Source organism: Gopherus flavomarginatus, chromosome 21 (assembly GCF_025201925.1).
Source record: "Gopherus flavomarginatus isolate rGopFla2 chromosome 21, rGopFla2.mat.asm, whole genome shotgun sequence".
NCBI lineage: Eukaryota > Metazoa > Chordata > Testudines > Testudinidae > Gopherus > Gopherus flavomarginatus.
In genome coordinates this window covers 9,853,547-9,875,704 of record NC_066637.1, presented here as the reverse complement: position 1 = coordinate 9,875,704, position 22,158 = coordinate 9,853,547, and the positions used below count along the sequence as shown (strand labels likewise).

General features: G+C 44.3%; 1 protein-coding gene across 6 annotated transcripts in view; it reads left to right on the top strand.

Moving 5' to 3' along the window:
- The window catches only part of RERE (arginine-glutamic acid dipeptide repeats), a 402,343-nt gene that overhangs the window by 364,613 nt on the left and 15,572 nt on the right, over positions 1-22,158 (top strand). For 5 of the 6 annotated variants that reach the window (XM_050931388.1, XM_050931389.1, XM_050931387.1 and 2 more), the window contains 6 exons: positions 13,384-13,546; positions 14,481-14,573; positions 15,357-15,556; positions 16,957-17,118; positions 19,196-19,309; positions 20,141-21,516. In XM_050931388.1, coding sequence (XP_050787345.1) covers positions 13,384-13,546; positions 14,481-14,573; positions 15,357-15,556; positions 16,957-17,118; positions 19,196-19,309; positions 20,141-21,516 — 2,108 coding nt within the window. The remainder of the gene's footprint in view (positions 1-13,383; positions 13,547-14,480; positions 14,574-15,356; positions 15,557-16,956; positions 17,119-19,195; positions 19,310-20,140; positions 21,517-22,158) is intronic. The other variant, XM_050931390.1, reaches the window with a different exon arrangement.

Below are 22,158 nucleotides of genomic sequence, written 5' to 3'. Positions count from 1 at the left end.
AACAGGATTGCACTTTTTGAAAAGGAATCTCATGTCAGTAGTAAAATGTGGGTCAGTAAATTCCATGCATTTGAAATAACTTAACAGCAGAAAATCAATTGAGTGTTTTCCACTTTATTGGAGGGGGCTTTATTGTAGCTATTACACAAGAGAGGCAATCAGGAAACCAGGGTTCTGGCTGCAGCTCCGTTACTGACTTTTTGTGACCTTGGGCAAGTCATTTCTTTGTGATTCTGTTTCCCTTTCTGTAAAATGTGAATAATGCTCACTGTCCAAAGGGTATGTCAAGGTTTAATACATTCATATTTATAAAGCATTTTATCCTCAAATTAAAGATGGTATATAAGTGAAGCATATTACTAGTGTATTACAAATACGTATAGTATATTTTAAAATACAGTAGAACCCCAGAGTTACGAACTGACCAGTCAACCACACGCCTCATTTGGAACTGGAAGTACGCAATCAGGCAGCAGCAGAGACAAAAAAGAAAGCAAATACAGTACAGCACAGTGCTGGGTTAAACATAAACTACAAAAAAAGGTGGGGGGGGTTAAAAAAATTGGACACGATAAGGAAACGGTGTCTGTGCTCGTTTCATTTACATTAAGATAGTTAAAAGCAACATTTTTCTTCTGCAGGGTAGTTTCGAAGCTATATTAAGTCAATGTTCAGTTGTAAACTTTTGAAAGAACAACCATAACATTTTACTCAGAATTACAAACAGCCTTCATTCCTGAGAGGTTTGTAACGCTGAGGTTTTACTGTACACATTTCTATTTTGTATATATCCTGTTTTTTCTTGACACTCCAAACTGCTCTCAGGCTATTCTCTTCTTTTGTACTTTTTCACTCCCCACTTTTCAGCCTCTGTTCCCTTTTTTCTTTTTCTACACTGATCTCTTTACCCTTTCTGACTCTTGTTCCAACCCCATTCAAAAACATGCGTACACACAGTATCCTTCTTTCCCCACACAGTCCCCAAGCAGCTTATTTTTGTATTTAATGTAATTGTATAGTGGAGGCAAATACCACCCCAGTTGAGACTGGGGTAGAATTTTCAAAAGTGCATACATTCCATTTTCAAAAGTGGTTTAGGCATTTAATGCCTAAGTATCATTAAAAGCCAAAAGGATTTAGGAGTGTAAATCACTTAGGTGCTTTTGAATCTCTTGTCTTATAGACCTAAATTGTGTCACTTGTCTAAATGAGAATGTAAATTCTTTGGGGCAGGCACTATGTTTTCCTGAGGTACAGGGCCAGGCATACTGACAGTTCTCCATTAACAATAATAATTGCGGAGCATAAAGTTTTCTGACAGAGTGTTTTTTACTGCTACAAAATGATACCAAGAAACAGACAGAGCCTCAGTTGGATTGCTGAGTAAATCTGTGAGAGCACTTGTGTTGGGGAGAAATGATAGCATTAAGATTTCCAAGTGAGAACATGGGTTCCGTAGACTCATCCCTCCTAGCTGCTCTCCCTGTCCCTGCCTCATTAACAATTTTTGGACTGGACTTTCATTTACAAAGTGAAACCAACCCAGCTGATCTCACTGAGTTTTTGGGGAAGAGGATAAAGAATGGTCAGAAAAACAGAGCCTGTTGCATTTTCTAGGTTTGTAGAAAGGATCCTAACCAGAGGGCGGGAGGGGAGAGAGCTAAACTACGGTTTAAAACTAATAGGTCGGGGAATAAATAGAGAGAATCTCTTAAGCGTTTACAATATGTTGTCAGATTATGATATTTACAGGAAATTCCCTAGGAACCATTTTAGATGGCAGAAGGATTTTTAATATATTTTAATAACACCACAAAAATTCTTTGAGCTTGTTTTCTTAATTTTAATAAGACATTTCAGACTGTGCAGTATCCTTATGTATCCAAAGAGGGCATTAATCAGCACTGCTGCACAATCTGTTGAGACTTATTGCTTAATTAGAACACACACAAACCTATTTGTCACTGTGACAAAGGCATGTGCACTAAGATGAAAATGGTAAAAATGCCCAGGTTAAACCTTCAGTGAAGTGCTCATGAAGCTACTTTGGGAAGAAAATGGAACTCCTACAATCCCAGTTACCCTCTGTCTTTCCTCATTGGTTCTGTCCTCCCACGCTTTATTCCATCATTCTTAATTCAGTTATCTGATGCCATGAGAGAGTATTTGTGCTAGGAGAAGATACATTTGACTCCCCTGCTGCTGAGACACTAATGGAGGACAACATAATGTGTATCTGGAGATATTTTCCAATTGCAGATGAAGTGCTGCCATTAGTAAAAACCCTAGTAGAAAATAGAAAGTGGCTTGTTCCAAAAGCCAAAGGGCGAGTGATTCTCATGTCAGGGGTATCGCGACCTGTCCCAAGGTGTGAGTTAAGGTATGTCTACACTACACTGCTTTTAACAACGCTATTGTGCCACTACAGCCGTGCTGCTAAAAGGTGCACAGCGTAGCTGCTGTTTGTCAGAAAAGACTTCCACCCTCCACAAGCGACAGCGGCTTTGTCGGCAGAAGAGCACTGTTCACATCGGCGCTTGTCATCGGCAAAACTTTGGTTCTTTCGGGGGTGTGTGTGTGTGTGTTTTAACACCTCTGAAGGACAAAAGTTTTGTCTTTCACTTGCCAGTGTAGACAAAAACTTAGTCTGGCTCTTATGAGTGGTTGTGGGAAACCTCTGTGACTCCTTTTAAGGCTGATCCAAACAATTCACACCAGCATTCTGAGGGCTTGTCATCATTGCTAAAACAGGTGCTTTTTTATCTTGGAGTCACTGTCATTCATGAGATAAATGCACGGTGAAGACCAGATACTTTAGTTACGCCACTGGATAAACATGCAGAGGTCAGGTCTGTACTCCTTCCTGCTCTTCTCTTTGTTTTGTCTCGGAGAATACAGCCACTGAGCAAGAGGCTATGGGATTGTCTTCAGGGCTAAAAAAAGATATGGTTTTACCCCAGAGTGAGTAAGCAGTGTGAGCCTATCCTGAGATAAGAACAAAGCAAAGTCCAGGCAGGGGTACAGGGCTGACCTAGGCACGTTTAATCCCTCAGTCATAGTAGCTGAGGAGAGTTGTGCAGATTTTTTGTGTGTATGTGTGTAATTGCATAAAACTACCTCCTGCTATGGTTCTGTTTTTTTGGTTTGTTTTTTCCCCTCTTGGCAGTGCTCTGCTTTTGGGAAATTAAATAGCAGTTATTATGTTTGCTCACTGTGTTATACTGTAACAGATACTTGAAGGTAAGTTGTTGTATTCATGTGATTGGGTTCACAAGAGCACTGTCTGCAGTGGCAGAGCTGTCAAACCTCTCACATTCAGAAATGCACACATAGTGTTAATCCTTTATTTACCTAAAGTAAGATTAAACACAAACACACAGGCACAGCTTGTACTGTGTATTTTACATTTGAAACCCACTGATAAGAAGTGAGAAATCAGGCCATGCTGCACTTACTTACTTTCGGTTGGTTGTTTAGGCTTTGGAGTAGTTAATGCCTGCCCAGGCATTTTATTGTGTCCATCAGAGAGCTTGATTGAGTTACAGCATAACACAAGAGGGCAGGAAAAGAAAATGGTGGCAGAGGGAGAGAGAATGGTGCCCTGTGACAGGGAAACAATCTCGTAATAGGTTTCAGAGTGGTAGCCGTGTTAGTCTGTATCAGCAAAAACAATGAGGCGTCATTGTGGCACCTTAGAGACTAACAAATTTATTTGGGCATAAGCTTTCGTGGGCTAAAACCCACTTCATCAGATGCATGGAGTGAAAAATACAGTAAGCAGTATATATTTTACAACATATGAAAAGATGGGAGTCGCCTTACCAAGTGGGGCAGGGGATGTCAGTGCTAACGAGGCCAATTCAATTAACCTCCTAATAAACTACACATATCCGGTGGTAGCAATAATGCTGGATTACAGAAAGATGTGGCCAACTGAGTTGTTCTCAGGGGACATGTGAAACCTCCTGTCAGGTGGAGTTCCTCAGAAGCCAAGTCTCCCTGCTTCATGTTAGTGGTGGAGTGATCTGAGCTTTTTTGATTTAAGCAAACTGAGTCTTGGAAGTGTGATGTGCCATTCTGTTCATGCACAGTGTTAGTGGTTAGAAGGCTCAGCCTGAAGAAATAACACTTAGGGTCAGGCACTAAAGCAGCACGGCAACAGCCACGCTGTTGCAGTGTAGCCACTTACTGGAATGACAGAAGTGTTTTTTCCGTCGCTGTAGTAAATCCACCCCCTCAAGGGGCAGTAGCTAGGTCAATTGAAAATGTCTTCTACTGACCTAGTGGTGTCTACACTGTGGGCTTGGTTGTCTTAATTATATCTCGGTGTGAATTTTTCACACTCCTGAGCAATGTAGCTAGATTGACCAAGTTTTCAGTGTAGACTAGGCTTTAGGTCTACACTGAGTGGCTTGTTTGGTGCCAGCTAACAACTGCTGTCAGGCCTGACAAACTCATTACACCTAAATGCTTGTTTCATAGTATTTACCCACAAAGGTTTGTCTGAGGTATCTCATGGAATCTTATGTCATACTCATCCTTACCACTGGGCAATGTACATACAGGTGACACTTAAGAAATTGTGTGTATGTGCTGAATGTTTTGGAATCTGTTCCCCCGGCAGGGTTGGCAGGTTGGTTTTGCCAGACAAGGGGCTGTGGAATAATCTGCCTCAGTTCATGTATATATTAAGCATTGTGAAGCTAGCACAGAGGAACCCCATCTGCATGTAAACCTCAACAGGAAAAAATTCGTCCTTGGGTGAGGGGGTGGCGAGTGAAACGAGAGTATAGGAGGACACCTTGGAGCCAGTGCCCAGAAAGGAAGCCACTGGGAGTTTTCCTGACTGTGGGGACAGAAACAATGGACTTTGGGGTACAAGAAGAAGGCACAAGGCACCTCTTTTATCCTGCAAGTCTTAGTCTAGTAGAAGTCTGTGATGCCCTTTGTTTTATTTGTAATCTATTCTTACTGTCCCTGTTCACTCTCTTAAATCATTACCTTTGTTAATAAACTTGTTTTGTTTTCCCTATAAGTAGATTACAGTGCTATGTTGTTGTATCGGAACTGATACTCAGCTGACTCAAACATAGCATAATGTGTGTATACTATACCCCTGGGAGTAGCGAATCTGCTAATTGCTGTGCATGTTCAGTGATAGGGGCTGGATGTTACAGGGGGATGCTTCTGAGGAATTCAGAACTGGGGTCTGCAAGGCAAAGTAGGCCCCAGGAAAGAGTGCTTGAAGGGTGGCAGAAGAGCTGGTAGAGTCAGGGAGCTGACATCCAGCTACCACAAGAAAGACTCGTCACTGGAGGCAGGAAGGTCGCACAGTGACTCTCAGTCCTGGACACCAGGAGACAGTGTCACAAGATCGACACAACTACGTCACTCAGAGGTGTGAAAAATTATACCAATGGGGTGTGAAAAATTCACATGCCTGAGACCTAGTTAAGCCAATCTAAGCCCTGATGTAGACGCCACTAGGTCAACAGAAGAATTCTTTTATGGATCTGTCAGAGTGGGGATGGACAACTACAGTATGGAAAAAACTCTTGCATCACTGTAGCAAGTGTCTACACTATGTTGCTACTGTGGCACAGGTGGTGCTGCACCATATATGTGCCACAGTAGCATCTGTAGTGTAAACCTAACATAAGAATAAAGGATTCTGGACACCTGGAACACACTTGAATGTGATGGGAGCTTGACCTCCTCCCATCCATGCTTGGTCTTAAGTGTGTGAGGTGATATCTAGAGTGGGGTAATTCTTACAGACTTGCTGTCCCAAGGAGCTCAGAATCTAATCAGAAGACAGGCCAAAGAAATGATGAGGATAGAAACATCTTAATGTGTTTTCCACTTGAAATACGTGATTGGAGGGTGTGGGTGAAGCACTGTTTTCTGCCCTCACTGTAGATCCCTCTCCTTCCTTCCTTTTTGTCTGCTTGGCTACTAGGTCTTTCTCTTCCCCACTGCTCCTGCTGCTGGGACAGACTCACCTCTTAACTTTCTTCCAAGGGAGGTGACTTCTGGTGACGCTCTGTTCCCTTGGACACACTACCATGTCGTACCCACGGGGAAGTTCAGTAATTCCCACTTTGCCAGGTCTGTTTGCTCATCACTCCCTGCTCTACCCTTTGAAGCAGGGAGTACTTACATGTGAGCAAAGCTCTGACACAGGAGAGTGAAGTGCACTGCCAGACACAGGCATGTGTGGGTAGCACTCTCCACCCAGTGCCAATGAAAAACTGCATTTCTCATACTTCTAACATAGCCCCTGAACAGCATCACAGACACCTCAGTCTGGGAGACCCACAGATACCACCAGGGAAGTGGCTTGGGAAGGAAGGATGACATTTGTCCCCAAGATAGTGCTGCTTCCATTGCGCTATGAGGAGGATGCATTACTTGTGGCCGACTAATAATTGCCAGTGGTGCTGAGAATATGGTGGGCACAACAAAGCTCTGGAGGGGAGAAAACTGAATTTATGCCTTTAGGGAAGAGAGGAACTTGATGGATGGTGATGTCTCCCAAGTTGAGGTTGAGAATATCCTAGCTGTGAATATCCAAGCAGATTAATGGAGAGACAGATTTCTCCAGGGATCAGATTCATCCTCTCTATTAAGAGGATGCAACTTCCATTAACTTCTTTGGGAGTTTTGCTCCCTTATCCCAGGGACTGGATTTAGTCCCAGACCTGGGAGAGGGAATTGTGTTACAACTGGAAGAGATGAATACCTGGAATGTGTCTCCACTGCAGAGTTAACCTGAGAGGAGGAAGGCAAGGGTCTGGGTAGGTCTAGCAATCTAGAGGAGCCCGTTGCTGATACTGGATGATACTGTTTGGCACGCTCTGTCATATCCAGAGCTCAGAACTTGAGTTCAGATTCCGTAACAAGAGGAAGATCTTGTGTATGGAGGGAGGCTAGGTATTGTAGACCACCCTCCAGATATCAGGGGCGTGAGTTATGGTCTGTGATATGGGGGAAACCAGGCCAAGCTGGTGAATGGAGGCAGCATCTCTGGTTGAGCCAGAGAGTAAATAGATGGTTGAGCCTGGTCCAGGATCTATGATCAAGTGGACATGGAGGGATGTGCAGCAATGGACCCCTGAGTTTACTTGATGTGTTAGACTTCTTCCCATCGATGCTTTCACTAGTAAGGATGTAATTTTTGGCTCCTTGGCAGTGCTGATCGTCCAGGCATGGTAGCATTATAGTCCAAGAGTGCTTGAGCTGCCATAGCGTTGGGTGTCAAGAGATCAACTGTGATGTCCCAGCCTGGCCCCAGGAGTGGGATTCCTCTCCTGACTGTGGAGCAGAACTTCAAATAGCAAAATAAGAAAATGCAAAATTGGAGCTGTTAGGATAGTCTCTTGGTTTATCCCAGTCAGACTCTTCCTTACACGTGCGGGAGTTGGGTAAATGAGGCAAAATAGATAGTCAGAAAGTGCTACAGGAACAAGCCGCTCATGTATTTTGTGTTGTTGGAAAAATAAAGATCAAGCACAACCCAAAAAGCGGCTGGTGGACTTGTGAGTCTGAGCTGAACATAATGGAACTGCTGTGACGGGTAGTACTCAGCTGATGGCTGTGTGAAACAAGGAGAAACCCATAGGAGAACACCACCTTGGTTAGGCAACAGCTGATCTGAACGCTACCCCATCATTTATAACCAAATGCATGAAATGCCTTTTTGCTCCACTTAGTAGAACATCAGCTCCATTAAGCAACAGATTTGCCAGTCCTCTAGTGGTTGCTTCAGTGCAACTGTAATGTGTCTCTTGTCTCACACACACTCACACTGATGTATGGCACATACAGTTTTCATGTACTTAACATTTGCAAATCACAATAAATGAAAAGCTGGGGGTCTGCAGCACTTACTACTTTTGCGTTAGCTCATGAAGGATATGGAGTAGTTAATAATGCCTGCCCCAGTGTTTTTATTGTCTGTCAGAGGGCTTGCTTGAGTTGCAGCAAAACACAGGAGGGCAGGGGAGGAAAATGGTGGCAGAGGAGAGAACGGTGCCTCATGCCAAGGAGGCAACCTTCTAATAGTTACAAATAGCCTGTGCAGCACTATCAGTAATGCTGGGTTGCGGAAGGACTTGACAGATGAGCTGTTCTCAGATCGCATGTGGAGCTTGACTTTCCCAGCAGTGTATCCCTCTTTTCTTGTTAGCCACAGAGCTGACCTCAGCTTTTTATCATGCCTCTTAATTTAATTTATTATTATTTGTCTTTAATTTTGGAGATTTGGGGGAAATTACTCCTGTTCGCTGATTTAAAAAAAAAATGGCAGGAGGGGAATGCGTTCCCACCAGAGCCAATACCCAAGGACAGAACTAAAACAGGATTGATCTGATCTTGGATGATTTGAATGCATCTGTTGCTAGGAACATCCAACCCCTGGCACGAAAAGGTTTTTTAAAATAGACTAAATATAGGCTGATTGGCTAGGAGCATTTCCCTGGGCTAGTGCTACTGCCCAGAACACTGTGGATTCAGAAGAACCTTCTTTCCCTCTTCCCTCCTCCCCTTAGTGCCCAGGCACCAAACCAGCTCAGTTCATCATGCTGTTAGCAATTATAGTACAGAGATGTAAGATGTGTTGACTGCAAGACCTTGCTCTGAGATGAGGTGAGATCACCAGGAACAAAATGATCATTACAGGCCATTCATGTCAGCAGCGTTTATGCTCCCATGTTTGCTTGCAAGCAAAAACAGCAGCTAATTCGCAAGGCAGCCTTTTGTAAAGGGGCCTTTTGATCAATGATTGCCTGCGTTAATGTTTCAGTAGGCTATTGATTCCTGCAACAGCTTTTGTTCCCTAAATTTATGTGCAATGGGTTTCAGCAGCACACACTATGCATGTTTGATTAAAGTTCAATTGACTTCACTCCTGGTGAAGCCAGGAGCTGTTTCGCTCTCTGTTTGTAGAACCAAAGCTTTCCGTGACGTGTTCTTTTGTTTGTGCCTAAGCCCCTGCCACCCATGCAGTCACCAAAATGCTGTTCCTAATCCACCCAGATTCACTCCACTCCATCATTTAATCCCTTAGGTAGACAGAATAGTGTTTGATGGCAAGGCAGCTAATAAAACCTGGGTTGGAATTTGTGTACATATGTTCCATAGGGTGAATAATATTAAAATCCTACTTATGTACTTCCTCGTTGATTTTTAACCCTGTGGCTGTGACTGAAGATTGGGTCATTTAGTGAGTCATGTATCTGAAGCGCCAGAAATGAATCCTAACTCTATTTGATTAACTCTTATGATCACCCATTTCTTTAGTCTTGGCTAAGTGAGTCTCTTTCATTAATAATAATAAAATTTGAGTCTTCGTACAGACTTTTGACTACAAGTTTGGAAGGGTCTGTTTGGAATCAAATGTATGTTTCTGAAGTGGGCTTTACCCACGAATACAGGTAGGTTTAGTTTTCAAAGGATCTTTGTTTAATGGCCAGTGCCCTTCATTTCTGGTTGTTACTCATTTTTATCAAAAATATTTCAGGGTTTTACAAAAGCTGTTCTGTTTTTTATCAATTTTCCCCAAAGATTTTTACCACTCAATTACATAAAAATACTGATTATTTTAAGAAAATCCAATCCATTCCATTAGTAGATGTTTGTTAATAAATTAGTCTCTCTTTAAATGCGAGACTGTCTGGTCAAGTAAGGTAGTGTTGTGGAAGATAGACACACACAGATGTGTGTTTGTGCTCATCAGTGTGCAAATCCTAAAAAACGAATGCCGGAACACCCTGGATCAGGCTCCCTGCTCCAGAAGGAAAGATGGCAGCTTGGTATCCTAGGTTATTCAGCTATCCTCTCTCTTCCCACAGTGGGGAGCCAGGTCCAGATTCTTGAAGGTGGCCCTGGGGCCAGGAGGATCCCTGGACCTTGCTTTCTGCTCTGGAAGGAGGAATGGCAGCTCAGTAACTTGGGCAGACCCCAGAGTGCCCCTGTGTACCTAGCTTCCCACTCCGAAAGGAAAGTTTGGGCAGCCCAGATAACCGAGCTAACATCTCTTTGTTTGTGAGCCCAGAAGAGATGGAGGAGACAGTATGAAGAGATGGCACTCTTGCCTCCTTATCCTCTTCCACCTCCGGGCCCACTGTTCTCTGTTTGTTCCTGTTTTCTTGTCGTCCTGTCCCCCAGTATTAACCCCAATATTTACCCAGAAAACTCTAAAGTCTTTTTTTGCACCAATTTTCACCTTTTAAAAAAAAAATGTAACAAATACTGATAAATTCCTGGAAAATTTTGAAATCTGAAAGCAGAAGGCCTTGTTTATGGTGCGTGTGCTTCAATAATTTAATTTCCCTGAGGACTTGGCGGGTTTGCCACATGTAAATACAGCCCAGATTGAGTCCCATTTTCTATTTTTGATGGGAAATGGGGACATTGGTTTGCGCTCTTCGGTTAACATGTCAGATGATACATCTTAATCCACAGATGCAGAGAGTTGGGATTTACTGACTTCTCCCTGATACTGACACCAAGGGTTTGATAAAGATGCATTTGTAGGTGGCAAAATGTGACTGGTAAGTTTGCTGAAGATTTGCTGGCTCTGAGGCTTGGTCTACCAATATATGGTGGTGTAATTACATCACTTAGGGGTGTGGAAAATCCACCAATCTAAACTCCAGTGCAGTGTCGACGGGAGGGCTTCTCCCATCAGCATAGCTACCACCTCTTGGGGAGGCAGAGTACCTGTACCTCTCTCGTTGGCGTAGGTAGCATCTTCCCTGAGCGCTGCAGTAGAGCTCTGCACCAATGCAGAGCTGTAAGAGTGGACAAGCCTTGAAGAGCATTGCATGAATTCTCCATGGAATTTCAGTTACCCCTGACAATAGATTGTCTCCCCAGTTTGGCGAGCAGGCTTCAGGTCCATTTTGATGGGATCAAAATCATTTCGAAAGCATGTGCATTAATTGAGTTTAATACGGTTTAATGATTAGAACAGGGGACTGTGTTTCAGGACACCTAGTTCTGTCTGTGAATCTACCACTGGCTTAGGCTCCATCTACACTTAAAACGCTACTGCTGCATCACTGTAGCTCTTGAGTATAGATGCTCACTACAGTGATGGGAAGGTTCTCCCATTGCTGTGTTAATCCAACCTCTCCTCCCCAAGAGGCGGAAGCTAGGTCGATGAAAGAACTCTTCTGTCCACCTAGGACTTGTCTACACCAGGGGATAGGTCAGCATAGCCATGTCTCTTAGGTGTGGCTTTTTTAGACCCCTGAGGTGTAGCTGTGCCGATGTAAGACTCCAGTGTAGGCCAGCCCTTATTCCTTGCTCTTGGCCAACTCTCAGTTCCTGAGGCCTGATCTACACTAAAAAATTAGGTTGACCCAGCTGCAAAGCTCATGCATTTGAAAAATCCACCCCCCAAGTGTAATTAAGATGACCTATCGCCCAATGTGGACGACGCTAGGTCCACGAAAGAATTCTTCCATGGACCAAGCGTCCACCTCCCCAGATGGCAGAACTTCTCCCATTGGTGTAGGTAGGGTCTATACTGAAACACAACAGTGAGTCAGCTGTGTTGCTGTAGTGTTCCAAGTCTAGGTAAGCCCTGAGTCACTGTATTTACCCGGTGATATTGAATGATGATGATGATACCTGCCTACTTCACTTTTAGAAACTCTGGAAAAATGAGTAGTTTTTTTTCATGAGGGTTCTTGTATCCTACCTAATCTAGGGATGTAGGTGATTTTTTTCTCTCTCTCACCCAAAGTGTCACTCTGAAATTGGTTGGGCGTTGGTATCATTTTAATTTCAGTAGATCTGCATCAATCGCACTCACTATCAGTGCATAACAATACATCCGTTCTGTCTGCTATCCAAAATCAAAGTTATGGTTGTGCACTTCATCCAGAGTTCTCTGTTTTAAGTTAGGCATCTTTAAAATCCTTAAGTGGTGTCAGATAGGCGCTCCCCGGGTTACGCAAATCCGCATTTATGGAAAAAGTTGTGTAAGCTAGAAAGTATTTTTTGTTTTGGTTTGGTGTTTTGGGGGGTGGAGGAGGATTGTATTTTGTTGTTGGTTTGGTTTGCATAATGGTCAGGTATACGTTCCCGAGTTACGCAAGGTGTTCTGGAACGAAACACTTGTGTAAGTCAGGGAGTGTCTGTAACTTTTTGAATAGGATCTTCTGTACCTCTTGTCACTGTTTGAAATGCTGTACACACAGATTATGCTGTTCTAGGCCATTAGAAGTTTTCACTGAGGAAGGCATCTTTAGTACAGAGTTAAGTCAAGTGATCTACGCTGAGTAAAGACTGCAGGATTTGGCCCTGAGAGAGAGAGAGCAGGCTGAGGTTACGTGATTAAATCACATATAAGGCAGTTCAAAGAGACCATTTTTTGTGGGCAGTTTAGGCATGTTTGTTCTGATGTTGATTTTCAAGGGACTAGTTAGAACTTCTCCGTTTCTCGGGCAACTTGAAAGAAACACCACCTTTTACCTTGGAGGCAGACAAGTTGCCAGGAAATGTACTCCTCGTTCTTTTTGCTGTTACACTAACACAGCTACCACTCTGAGACCAGGAAATGATGTGGGTTTCAAAGTAAAAGAATGGAGATTAAAACCACATGCTGTTCTTTAGCTCGGCATCTCATCCACTAGTTTGAATGTCATCTGCTCTAGGTTTTTGGATGTAAGCCGGATTCATTATGCTATGGAATTATCACTAGCTTCCCTGGGTGTGCTCTTTTACCTCCTAATTAACTTCGATATGGGCATATATATTCAGATTAAAGTTTGGTTTGCTTTAATGTGGTTGAATAATACGGTTACTGCTTATTCTCAATCATGTTTTTATTCTAACATTCAGCTTTTCAATCAGGAATGTATTTAATGCATGGGGCGTATTAAGATGGGCATGGTATCATCTATTTGAACTGATCCCACTCTCTCTGAAAGTGCTGGGGTTCCTTAAAGACCGTCTTTAGCCAGGACATGGCTTTTACAAACTCCTTGGAGAGCTGGTACCTCTAGCAGTACAGTGCCTACTAACTCTTTGGAGAGGCATTGATATACTGCTGACTCCAAGTAAAGAGCACCCCCTGCTGAAGCACCAATACCCGCACTTCCTGCAGTATGAAAGTGGTGGCTGGAGACTTCCCGCCCAATTACTATAATATTAAAAAAAAAAAATTATTTTATTTATTTATTTATTTATTTATTTTTTGAAATTTGCTTCCCCAGAAAAATATCTTTCTCTTCTATCTAAGGGAATTTGTCTGGCTGAAAATATACCCTTAAGCTTTTTATTTTGTGTGTGCGCACGCATGAGAGGGCGAGAGAAAAGGGCTGACAAGTCAGCTGTGCATGCCCCTCTAACATATTCCTTCTGTGTTTACAGGGAGAACTAATCACTTTCTATTACTATTGGAAGAAAACCCCTGAAGCAGCAAGTTCCCGAGCCCACCGTAGGCATCGAAGGCAGGCTGTGTTTCGGAGAATTAAGACTCGAACTGCTTCCACTCCAGTCAACACTCCCTCCAGGCCCCCCTCTAGCGAATTCTGTAAGTGGAAGCTAAAAGCAGCACATTTATCTTTGTTTAGATGCACAGAACTACAGTAATGTAGTGGCTCTCTGCCTTCAGCTGAATAAAGCAAGAAAATGGAGTTCCGGCTCTTGGCTTCTCCTGTTCCCGCACCGTTATGCCTGAGGATAGCAGGTGTCTGTGATCAGCAAGGGATGTTTTGTACCATGTGCAATGCAGTGCTTAGGCACAGAAGCCCAGTGTAAGGATAGAGACTGTGACTAGGCTCAGAATTTCCCTGTTCGTTATAGTTGATTATGTGTGTTGCATTTTCCCTGGGATTATTCTAAGAGCAGCGCTTAGAAAGGCGAGAAATGAAGCAAACTTTCCTCTGCAAACAGTGTTTCATGACCATACTTTCTGCTCTTTACAACTCATGCCACGTTATAGTCAGTATTGGTATAGCTTCACAAATCTAAGGCTATGTGTACCCTGCACTCAGTGTCGGCGTAACTTACGTCGCTCCGTGGTGTGAAAAACCACCTCCCAGAGCGACATAAATTACACCGACGTAGCGCTGCGCACATGAGCGGTGTTGGTGGGAGAGTTTCTCCTGGCAACAGAGCTTCTGCCGCTCTCGGGGTGGTTTTATTATGCCAACAGAAGAGCTCTCCCGTCGGCATCGAGCGTCTTCACCAGACAGGTGCTGCAGGTTTATCAGTCCAGCCATGCCACTGCAGCACTGTATGTATAGACGTGGCCTTAGAAGCACCGTGATCTTGATTGTTCAGGTGCTTTTGGCTCAAAGAATAATTACAGAGCCCGGTGCAGTCTAGCACATCACTAAGTGTTATGGCATCACTGATCTCAGTATGGCTGGATGGAATATACCATAAATGGTTGTTCAGTCAACAAGTGCAGAATAAAAGTCTCTTCTAATTTTTCCTTTTCCTTCTTTTCTTTGCTTACTCAGTGGACTTGAGCTCAGCCAGCGAAGATGATTTTGACAGCGAGGACAGTGAACAGGAGCTGAAGGGTTACGCCTGTCGTCACTGTTTCACAACCAGTATGCACTTGATGTATCTCTTTGCCTTGTGCTAGAGCCCGTTCGACACAGCTTCATCCAAGCGAGAGCAGTTCTCATGCCTGTATAGCTATTCTAAAACCATAATGATGGATCAGCCAAAATATGCGCCATTCCAGCAGAGAATTATTCATGATTTACCATTGCAAATTAGTATTAAAGTGATGGGAGAGGATCCTGGAAGTTAGACATGTATGCAGTAATGCATACATGTCTAAACAGAGTCCCTTATGTAATCCATTTACTGCATAGCAAATCAGTATTTGACTGTGACTGTCAGGATGCATAACACATGTTCATGACGCATCAAGGCTTTTCTGCATCAGCTTCACTCCTGTAAGTACTCCTGAAAGCCCTCTGATGCTTGTGCATATGCATAGAGTGCATGCTGAGAGCCCGGAGGTAAGTAAGGGAAGAGAGAGATGAAATGTTCATGACACATTTAACTTTTAAAAACCAAGACCTTGAAGAAAGAATAGCTGCCTAACAGACGCCCCAAACGCTGCGGAAGAGTCTTTTTTTTCCTTTATTATTTTTCAGAGCAGTAGGTGTCTATTTAATTAAAGAAATAGTCTGTAATTGAAGGATGGTAAATGTTAACTGAAACATGAAGTCACCCTGGAACAGGCAGTGATTTTCAGAGAAATCTTAGGCTTAGTCACCAGGAAAGGCTGGTAGTCTTCCAATTTATATTAAATGCAAAGTGTAGGTGTTCCGTATCTAATAGATTGTATATTTCCAACCCCATCCCTTTTCCAACAAAAGCCTCCAAGGACTGGCACCACGGCGGTCGCGAAAACATCTTGCTGTGCACTGACTGCCGCATCCACTTCAAGAAGTACGGAGAGCTCCCGCCCATTGAGAAACCAGTGGACCCTCCGCCCTTTATGTTTAAGCCTGTCAAAGAAGAAGATGATGGACTCAGCGGAAAGCATAGCATGAGGACGAGGCGGAGTCGAGGCTCGGTAGGCCCGTCCCTCTTCATTACCTGTGCATTCAGGCTCCTCCCTGAAGGAAAGGTGCAGGTTGGAAAGTTCTGAACGTAGAAAGTCGTATTTGCAAATAGACTTCTAAAACTGCACTTACAATCTCTTCCCTGCCAATCTGCTTTTGGGCATGCCTGCCATATTTGTAGACACAAATACACAGTTGCATGTGTGCAGAATTTTGAAGATCTTTTTGAAAAATTGGCCCGAGGTAGCTCCCCTTGGAGACTTGTAGTCAAACTTGGTGTATGTTTAATGTCCCAAACACACACCCTTCTTTTTTGTTGAATGGGTGAAGGTAGCTTGCCATCATCAAAGAAGATGAATGGCCAGAATATGCAGCAGAATTCACACTGATACCTGTCTTCCTGCTTGTTGGGTTCCTTCAGCAGTAACCATGGGACACATTTTAAAGGAAGAATTTTAAAAGTTTAAATGCTGCTGCTTTTTGTGCTTGCCAAATGTTTTCCCCACACCACTGAAGTTAAAAATCTCATTGTCTAAATATAAAATAATCACAGTCTTGGACATAAAGACTTTACCCACAGTAATATACTGAGAGCATTGCTAATGTGGAGTCACTTGTGGAGAGCCAACTTACTGCTCAACAGGATTGGAGGGGAAACTTCAGCTTGTTTGGGGCTGGCCATCCATAAACCCTGATTGATTGGGACTGTCAGACAGTAACAGCATTCTTTTTTCACTAGCCTCCCCCCTCCACCTTTCTGGGCATGTTAATGTTGTCATTGCTGCCAGATACCTTGTCAGGTTGCGCTGTCAGCTCACGTTGGCTTCATTATTTTTATGGTAGCCAGTCATCCAGACAGCTGCTAAATTAGGAGGGAACAGATGAAATGGCATTAATTATTGCTACAAAATCTACTGTGATTCTGATTGCTTAGCAGAAACACATTGAAGCTGTTAGTGGTTTTAGGAACTGCTCTGGGCTGCCCAAATGCCTTATCTCTCTAGGTCACTCTCATATCCGTCTTGGTTTATGACAGCAGATTTTTTTTATTTTTTTTTTAAGATGGAACATTGGGGCGGGGAGGTGTCCCTCCCCCTTAGAAAGAGATGCCTAGCATGTGAACAGCAGCTGTAGGAACATCTTTCTAATGTTCTCATTTCAAGCAGACACTACTTAATAAAATAAGCAGCACTTCATGATTTTGTGTAGACAAGTTAAGGATTTGCCTCCTTTCATTTTAAACCCAGATGAGCTTTCCAGGACAGATTGTAAAAACATGTAACGCTCTTGATTTTTCATTTCTCAGGCACTGAGCTGGAGCATGCAGCCTTGCAGTAACTTGGGGAAAAAGCAAAAGATTTGGGAAAATACTGGTTTATTTATATGCTTTTTATTTGTATTAAATTGATAGATGTCTACACTACGTAGTGGTCGTAAAAAGCAGCCAGCCAGCCCCGATGGTAGAGCCTCACCCACCAACGAAGACATCAGATCCAGTGGCCGCAATTCTCCCAGTGCTGCTAGCACCTCCAGTAATGACAGCAAAGCAGATTCTGTGAAGAAGTCCACCAAGGTGAAAAGCTGCTTGAGATTTGTTGTCCTTCGTTCAGGATCTGGGCTGGTTTTAGGTCAGTGAGTTCAGCTTAGGAGCTTGGAGCAGGTCAGAGACCTAAGTTTGACCTGGGGGATTTTTGCTTTCCTGCACATACAGAAGGCCTGGGATTTAGACCTGAGAGTAGATGTTGCTAGTCGCTTGTTACAGTGATCAGAGCTGTTCTGTACGTACAAGCGGACACGTGCTGGTGATGAGCAGATTTTTTTTAATAAACACACAATCTATATACTAAAGAAGTGAATGGCCAATGCCTTAGACATCCTCTGGTACTGTTATTCTGAAAGCACACCCATACCCACACACCTGACATGTTAGACTTTCAATGAGCACAGAGACCCTCACAAGAAATTACTAAAGAAACCAGGAAGTCCTGGGGCGAAGAGCACCACATTGTGATGAATCGAAAACTGGCAAAGAAACAGGACACAGAAGGAATAAGTGGTTAGTTTTCATCGCAGCAGAAGGTTAACAGCAAGGTGTCTTCAGGTTCATGCTAGGACTGGTGATGATCACCGTATTTATCTCTAGTCTGGAAAAGTGGGCGTGGGGGAAAGGGGGCAAAATTTGCAGGCAGCACAAAATTAGTCAAGAGGAACTTCAGAGGGACTAACCACGCTAGGTGAATGAGCAACACGATAGCTGAAAGTCAGTGTTGATAAATGCAAAATAATGTATGTTAAAGGGAGACTGTGAAGTAGTCCAACACCTTAGAGTTCTTAATTAACTGTTTCAACTCAGAAAAGGGACTTGGGCATAAATTTAGACAGCACATCCAAGATCTCTGCTCAGTGTATACCTGCAATCACAAACAAACTGTTATGAGACATGAGGAGTGGGATGTAGAATCATACAATAAATATAATGCCATTATATAAATCAGTGATACTTCCTCATCTGAAATATCATGCTATCTCAAAAAGATCCTGTGGAATTAGGAGGAATTCAGAGAAGGCTGACAGGAATGATTAGTGACATAGAAAAAACCTCTGCTGGAGAGAGACTGAAAGATTGTGATTTAGAAAGGAGACAAATGAGAGAGAACATGATAAAAGTATATAACATAACTAATAGTCTAGAGAGGGTAGGATCAGGAATGCCTGTTCTTGCCTCATAACACACAAACTAGGGGGATAGTGAGTGAAATTAAATTTTAAAAGTCACAGGTTGAAAACGGATAAATATTTTTCATACATGATAATCAGACTGTGGAATTCATTGCCATATGATATCAAGACTGAGAACTTAGCCAGATTCTGAGAGATCAAACATTTATAGGGATAACAAGAATACTGAACGTTACAGCTCGTATTAATAAACAATGTTGGAAGGGATATAAACTTCACATTTCAGGGCTTCAGCCAGTCTCATGCAGGCACAGATTATCTCACCTCTCCCTGCTGCAGAGTACTTGCACCTTCCTCTGAAGGTTCTGGTGCTGGCCACTGTCAGACATAGGATATCAGATTAGACAGACCTTTGGTCTGATCCAGTCTGGCAAATTGTAGGGGACTTTTTATGGCATTTGGACCTTTATGTAAGTCAAACGGGTAGGACCAGCACTTTCCCTTTTAAATATATTCCTGTTTAGAAATCTGAGTTTAAAATAATAATGTTGTGATAAGGGTTCTGTTCAGATTGTCCACTTACTCCCACTAGCCTGTGTAAGGAATGCTGTGAGGGAATTACTTACAAGCTGCCTCCCAGCTTGCTGTCCTCCGAGGCAAAACTGTCGCTTCATTTTGTGCCCCTAGTTAAATTTGGGCATGAAAGCCTATGGGGAACAGCTCCTACCAGATGGGAAATGCCTCAGCAGCTCCAGAACACAGATCCCTGTCCTTCCCTTCAAATGAGGGAAGAGGCATATTGAATTATCATTAAATACTGACTGAATCAACCTCTGATCAGCTTTCCGCCTCCATAGGAACTTTCCTGTGTTGTTAGCATCAGTATCAAGCCTCCCAGTGTGAGTAAGTGCTCCATTTAGTGTCACTTTAACTTCCCTAATAAACTGTTCCTGTCTGTTCTTTTGTGGCAGAAGATAAAAGAAGAGGCATCTTCTCCTCTCAAGAGTTCCAAGCGCCAGCGGGAAAAGACAGCATCTGACACAGACGAACCAGAGAGAACCACTGCCAAAAAATCCAAAACTCAAGTGAGTCCCTGTGGCAGAGCAGCAGTCCTGCCTGTACCCCTCTGAACAGGATGTGCACTCCACTGGTGGCTAAAATTGGCCACCGCCATCTCCCCACAGTATAGAGCGAATCTAAAATCCAAACGCAACAACAAACCAGAAACGCAACATTGATTTAAAGAGCTTCCAAAGTGCCAGACCAGCAAATTGTAATTTAATCTGTGGCTGGAAAGCAACCCACTTCTTAATGCGTTCCTTCTGCAGGGAGAGGAAGGGAAGGACATGGGTAGGGACTGACGCCCAGGCGTGTCTTCTTTTTTCACATTAGTATTTCCAGGATCTTAGCACAGTCTGATTTTAGCTTTTTTCTTTTTAACCAGTGTCCAAATTTTATTTCAGTGTCTGTTTTTTCTCTTTCCTGTACCTCTCAGCAACAAGCTGGAAGGAACCCAAATGATACTAAAAATTAGCAAAGTGAGAGCCCTCTTTAGATAGGTCTAAAATTAACATGAGTCCTTGGCCACAGTAACCCTAAAAGAGCGTAATGTATCTGAAGTCACTCTCAGCCCTTGTGTTTTAAATAGAAATTTAATTGTGGGGAATGCAGTTGAACAAAAAGTCCATTTGTAATTGGCCAGGTTCACCCCATAGCCTTGGATCTGGGATTTTCCAGCCCTCACTCCTGTATGCTGGCACGAGGGTTATTTACAGTGAGGGATATGGGGTGGCTGTGCAGTAATGTAGCATATAAACAGGGGTGTCTGGAGTTACGCTGGCAATACCAATGGGAGCAGGTAGCTCTCCTTAGCCACGTCAGTGATTATAAGGAGACCTTTCCCCCCATCTCAACAGGAGATCAGCAGGCCAAACTCTCCCTCGGAGGGCGAGGGCGAAAGCTCGGATAGTCGCAGCGTCAATGACGACGGGAGCAGCGATCCAAAGGACATTGACCAGGACAACCGAAGCACGTCACCCAGTATCCCCAGCCCCCAGGACAATGAGAGTGACTCAGATTCATCTGCTCAGCAGCAGATGTTACAGGCGCAACCTCAAATGCTCCAGGCACAGAATGTCCCTGCCCAGGCTCCACCTTCTACCCTGCCCGTATCAACACAGTTACCAACACCCATACCAGCAGCATCAAGCACCCCTACAGCTCCCCTGCAGGTTTCACTATCAGTGTCTCAGCCTCCCAGCCATCCCCCTGCGCCACCGCCAGTTCACTCTCACATACAGCAGGCCCCTGCTTTGCACCCTCAGAGACTCCCTTCACCACACCCGCCACTACAGTCTTTGACTGTGTCTCAGAGTCAACCCCAGGGTCCTGCCTCGTCGCAGCCACATTCACAGCCTCCGCTTCATGGCCAGGTCCAGCCTGTCCCTCATAACCTGCAGGCCCAGCCTCTCCTGCCTCATCCAGTACCTCCTCAGCCTTTCCCTCTCCCCTCACAGCCTTCTCAGTCTCAGGTTCCCCTTCAGACGCAGGCTGCTTCTCACCCTCACGCTGCTCTGCAGGTTCAAGCAGTGCAGCCTGCCCTGCAAGCGCAGGCTCCCCTGCAGCAACCTCAACCCCCTCGGGAGCAGCCCCTGCCTCCAGCACCCATGGCCATGCCTCACATCAAACCCCCTCCTACTACCCCGATCCCTCAGCTTCCCACTCCCCAGTCCCACAAGCACCCTCCCCACCTCTCCGGGCCGTCTCCATTCTCCATGAATTCCAACCTGCCGCCACCACCTGCTCTGAAACCTTTGAGCTCCCTTTCCACCCATCACCCTCCTTCTGCGCACCCTCCTCCCTTGCAGCTGATGCCTCAGAGTCAGCCGCTGCAGTCTTCTCCAGCCCAACCTCCAGTCCTGACTCAGAGTCAGAGTCTTCCACCCTCAGTGAGCCACCCCCCATCCAGTCTCCATCAGGTATCCTCCCAGGCACCCTTTTCTCAGCATCCATTTGTCCCTGGGGGCCCACCTTCCATCACTCCTCCATCCTGCCCCTCCACTTCCACACCATCTTCCGTGCCTGGCGTCCCATCTCAGACATCTGTCGCTACCTCTGCGGCTTCCAATGGAAACGTTCCAGTGGTGACGTCCTGCGCCATACCACCTATTCAGATCAAAGAGGAGGTTCCCGATGAGGCAGAGGAACCGGAAAGCCCACCTCCCCCACCCAGAAGCCCATCGCCTGAACCTACTGTGGTCGACACACCGAGTCATGCCAGTCAATCAGCCAGGTAATGGAGGGTGTTGGCAGATTCTTCATGCTGTGCTCTGCCGTTCCACAGAGCTGTGTTAAGAGTTTCACCGCTTGCTTGCTGACTGGGCCAGCAGGGATTGAGTATTACAGCCTTCATACCCACAGTCTTGGAATTGGGAATTTGCTGTACTGCAGCCTCTGTTTGCCAGCCTCTTTGGCAATAGAACGATTGTCTAAGAGCCTGTCCACACTCATTAAAAGTCTGCTAGCACTGCTCATATTGGAATAGAGTTGTTACTAGCATAGTCTCCCTAACCTAACTGTCAAGTATTAAATCACATTGTAGGTAAGACCCTGAGCACTCTCTTCCCCCCCCAACACACACACAAATTCCCATAAAACTTGCAGCAGGGTCCTATGAATTGTATGGCAGGAACCCTGGAATTATGCACGGTCTCCCCTAAAGCTTTCTGCTCTCCTGATACAGTACAGAATCCCTTGTTTATTTTTCTACAGGTATTTTTTTACACTGCCCCCTAATATTCAGTCTCCAACATGCAGCTTATTTTTGTGTTGAAAAACATGGTTATTTCAGTTGCCTGGACGAAGCTTATGGGGCAGATTTTCCAAAGGTCAGTTGGGTACCACGGGCGCTGGGTATGTATCTCCCACTTGTGCC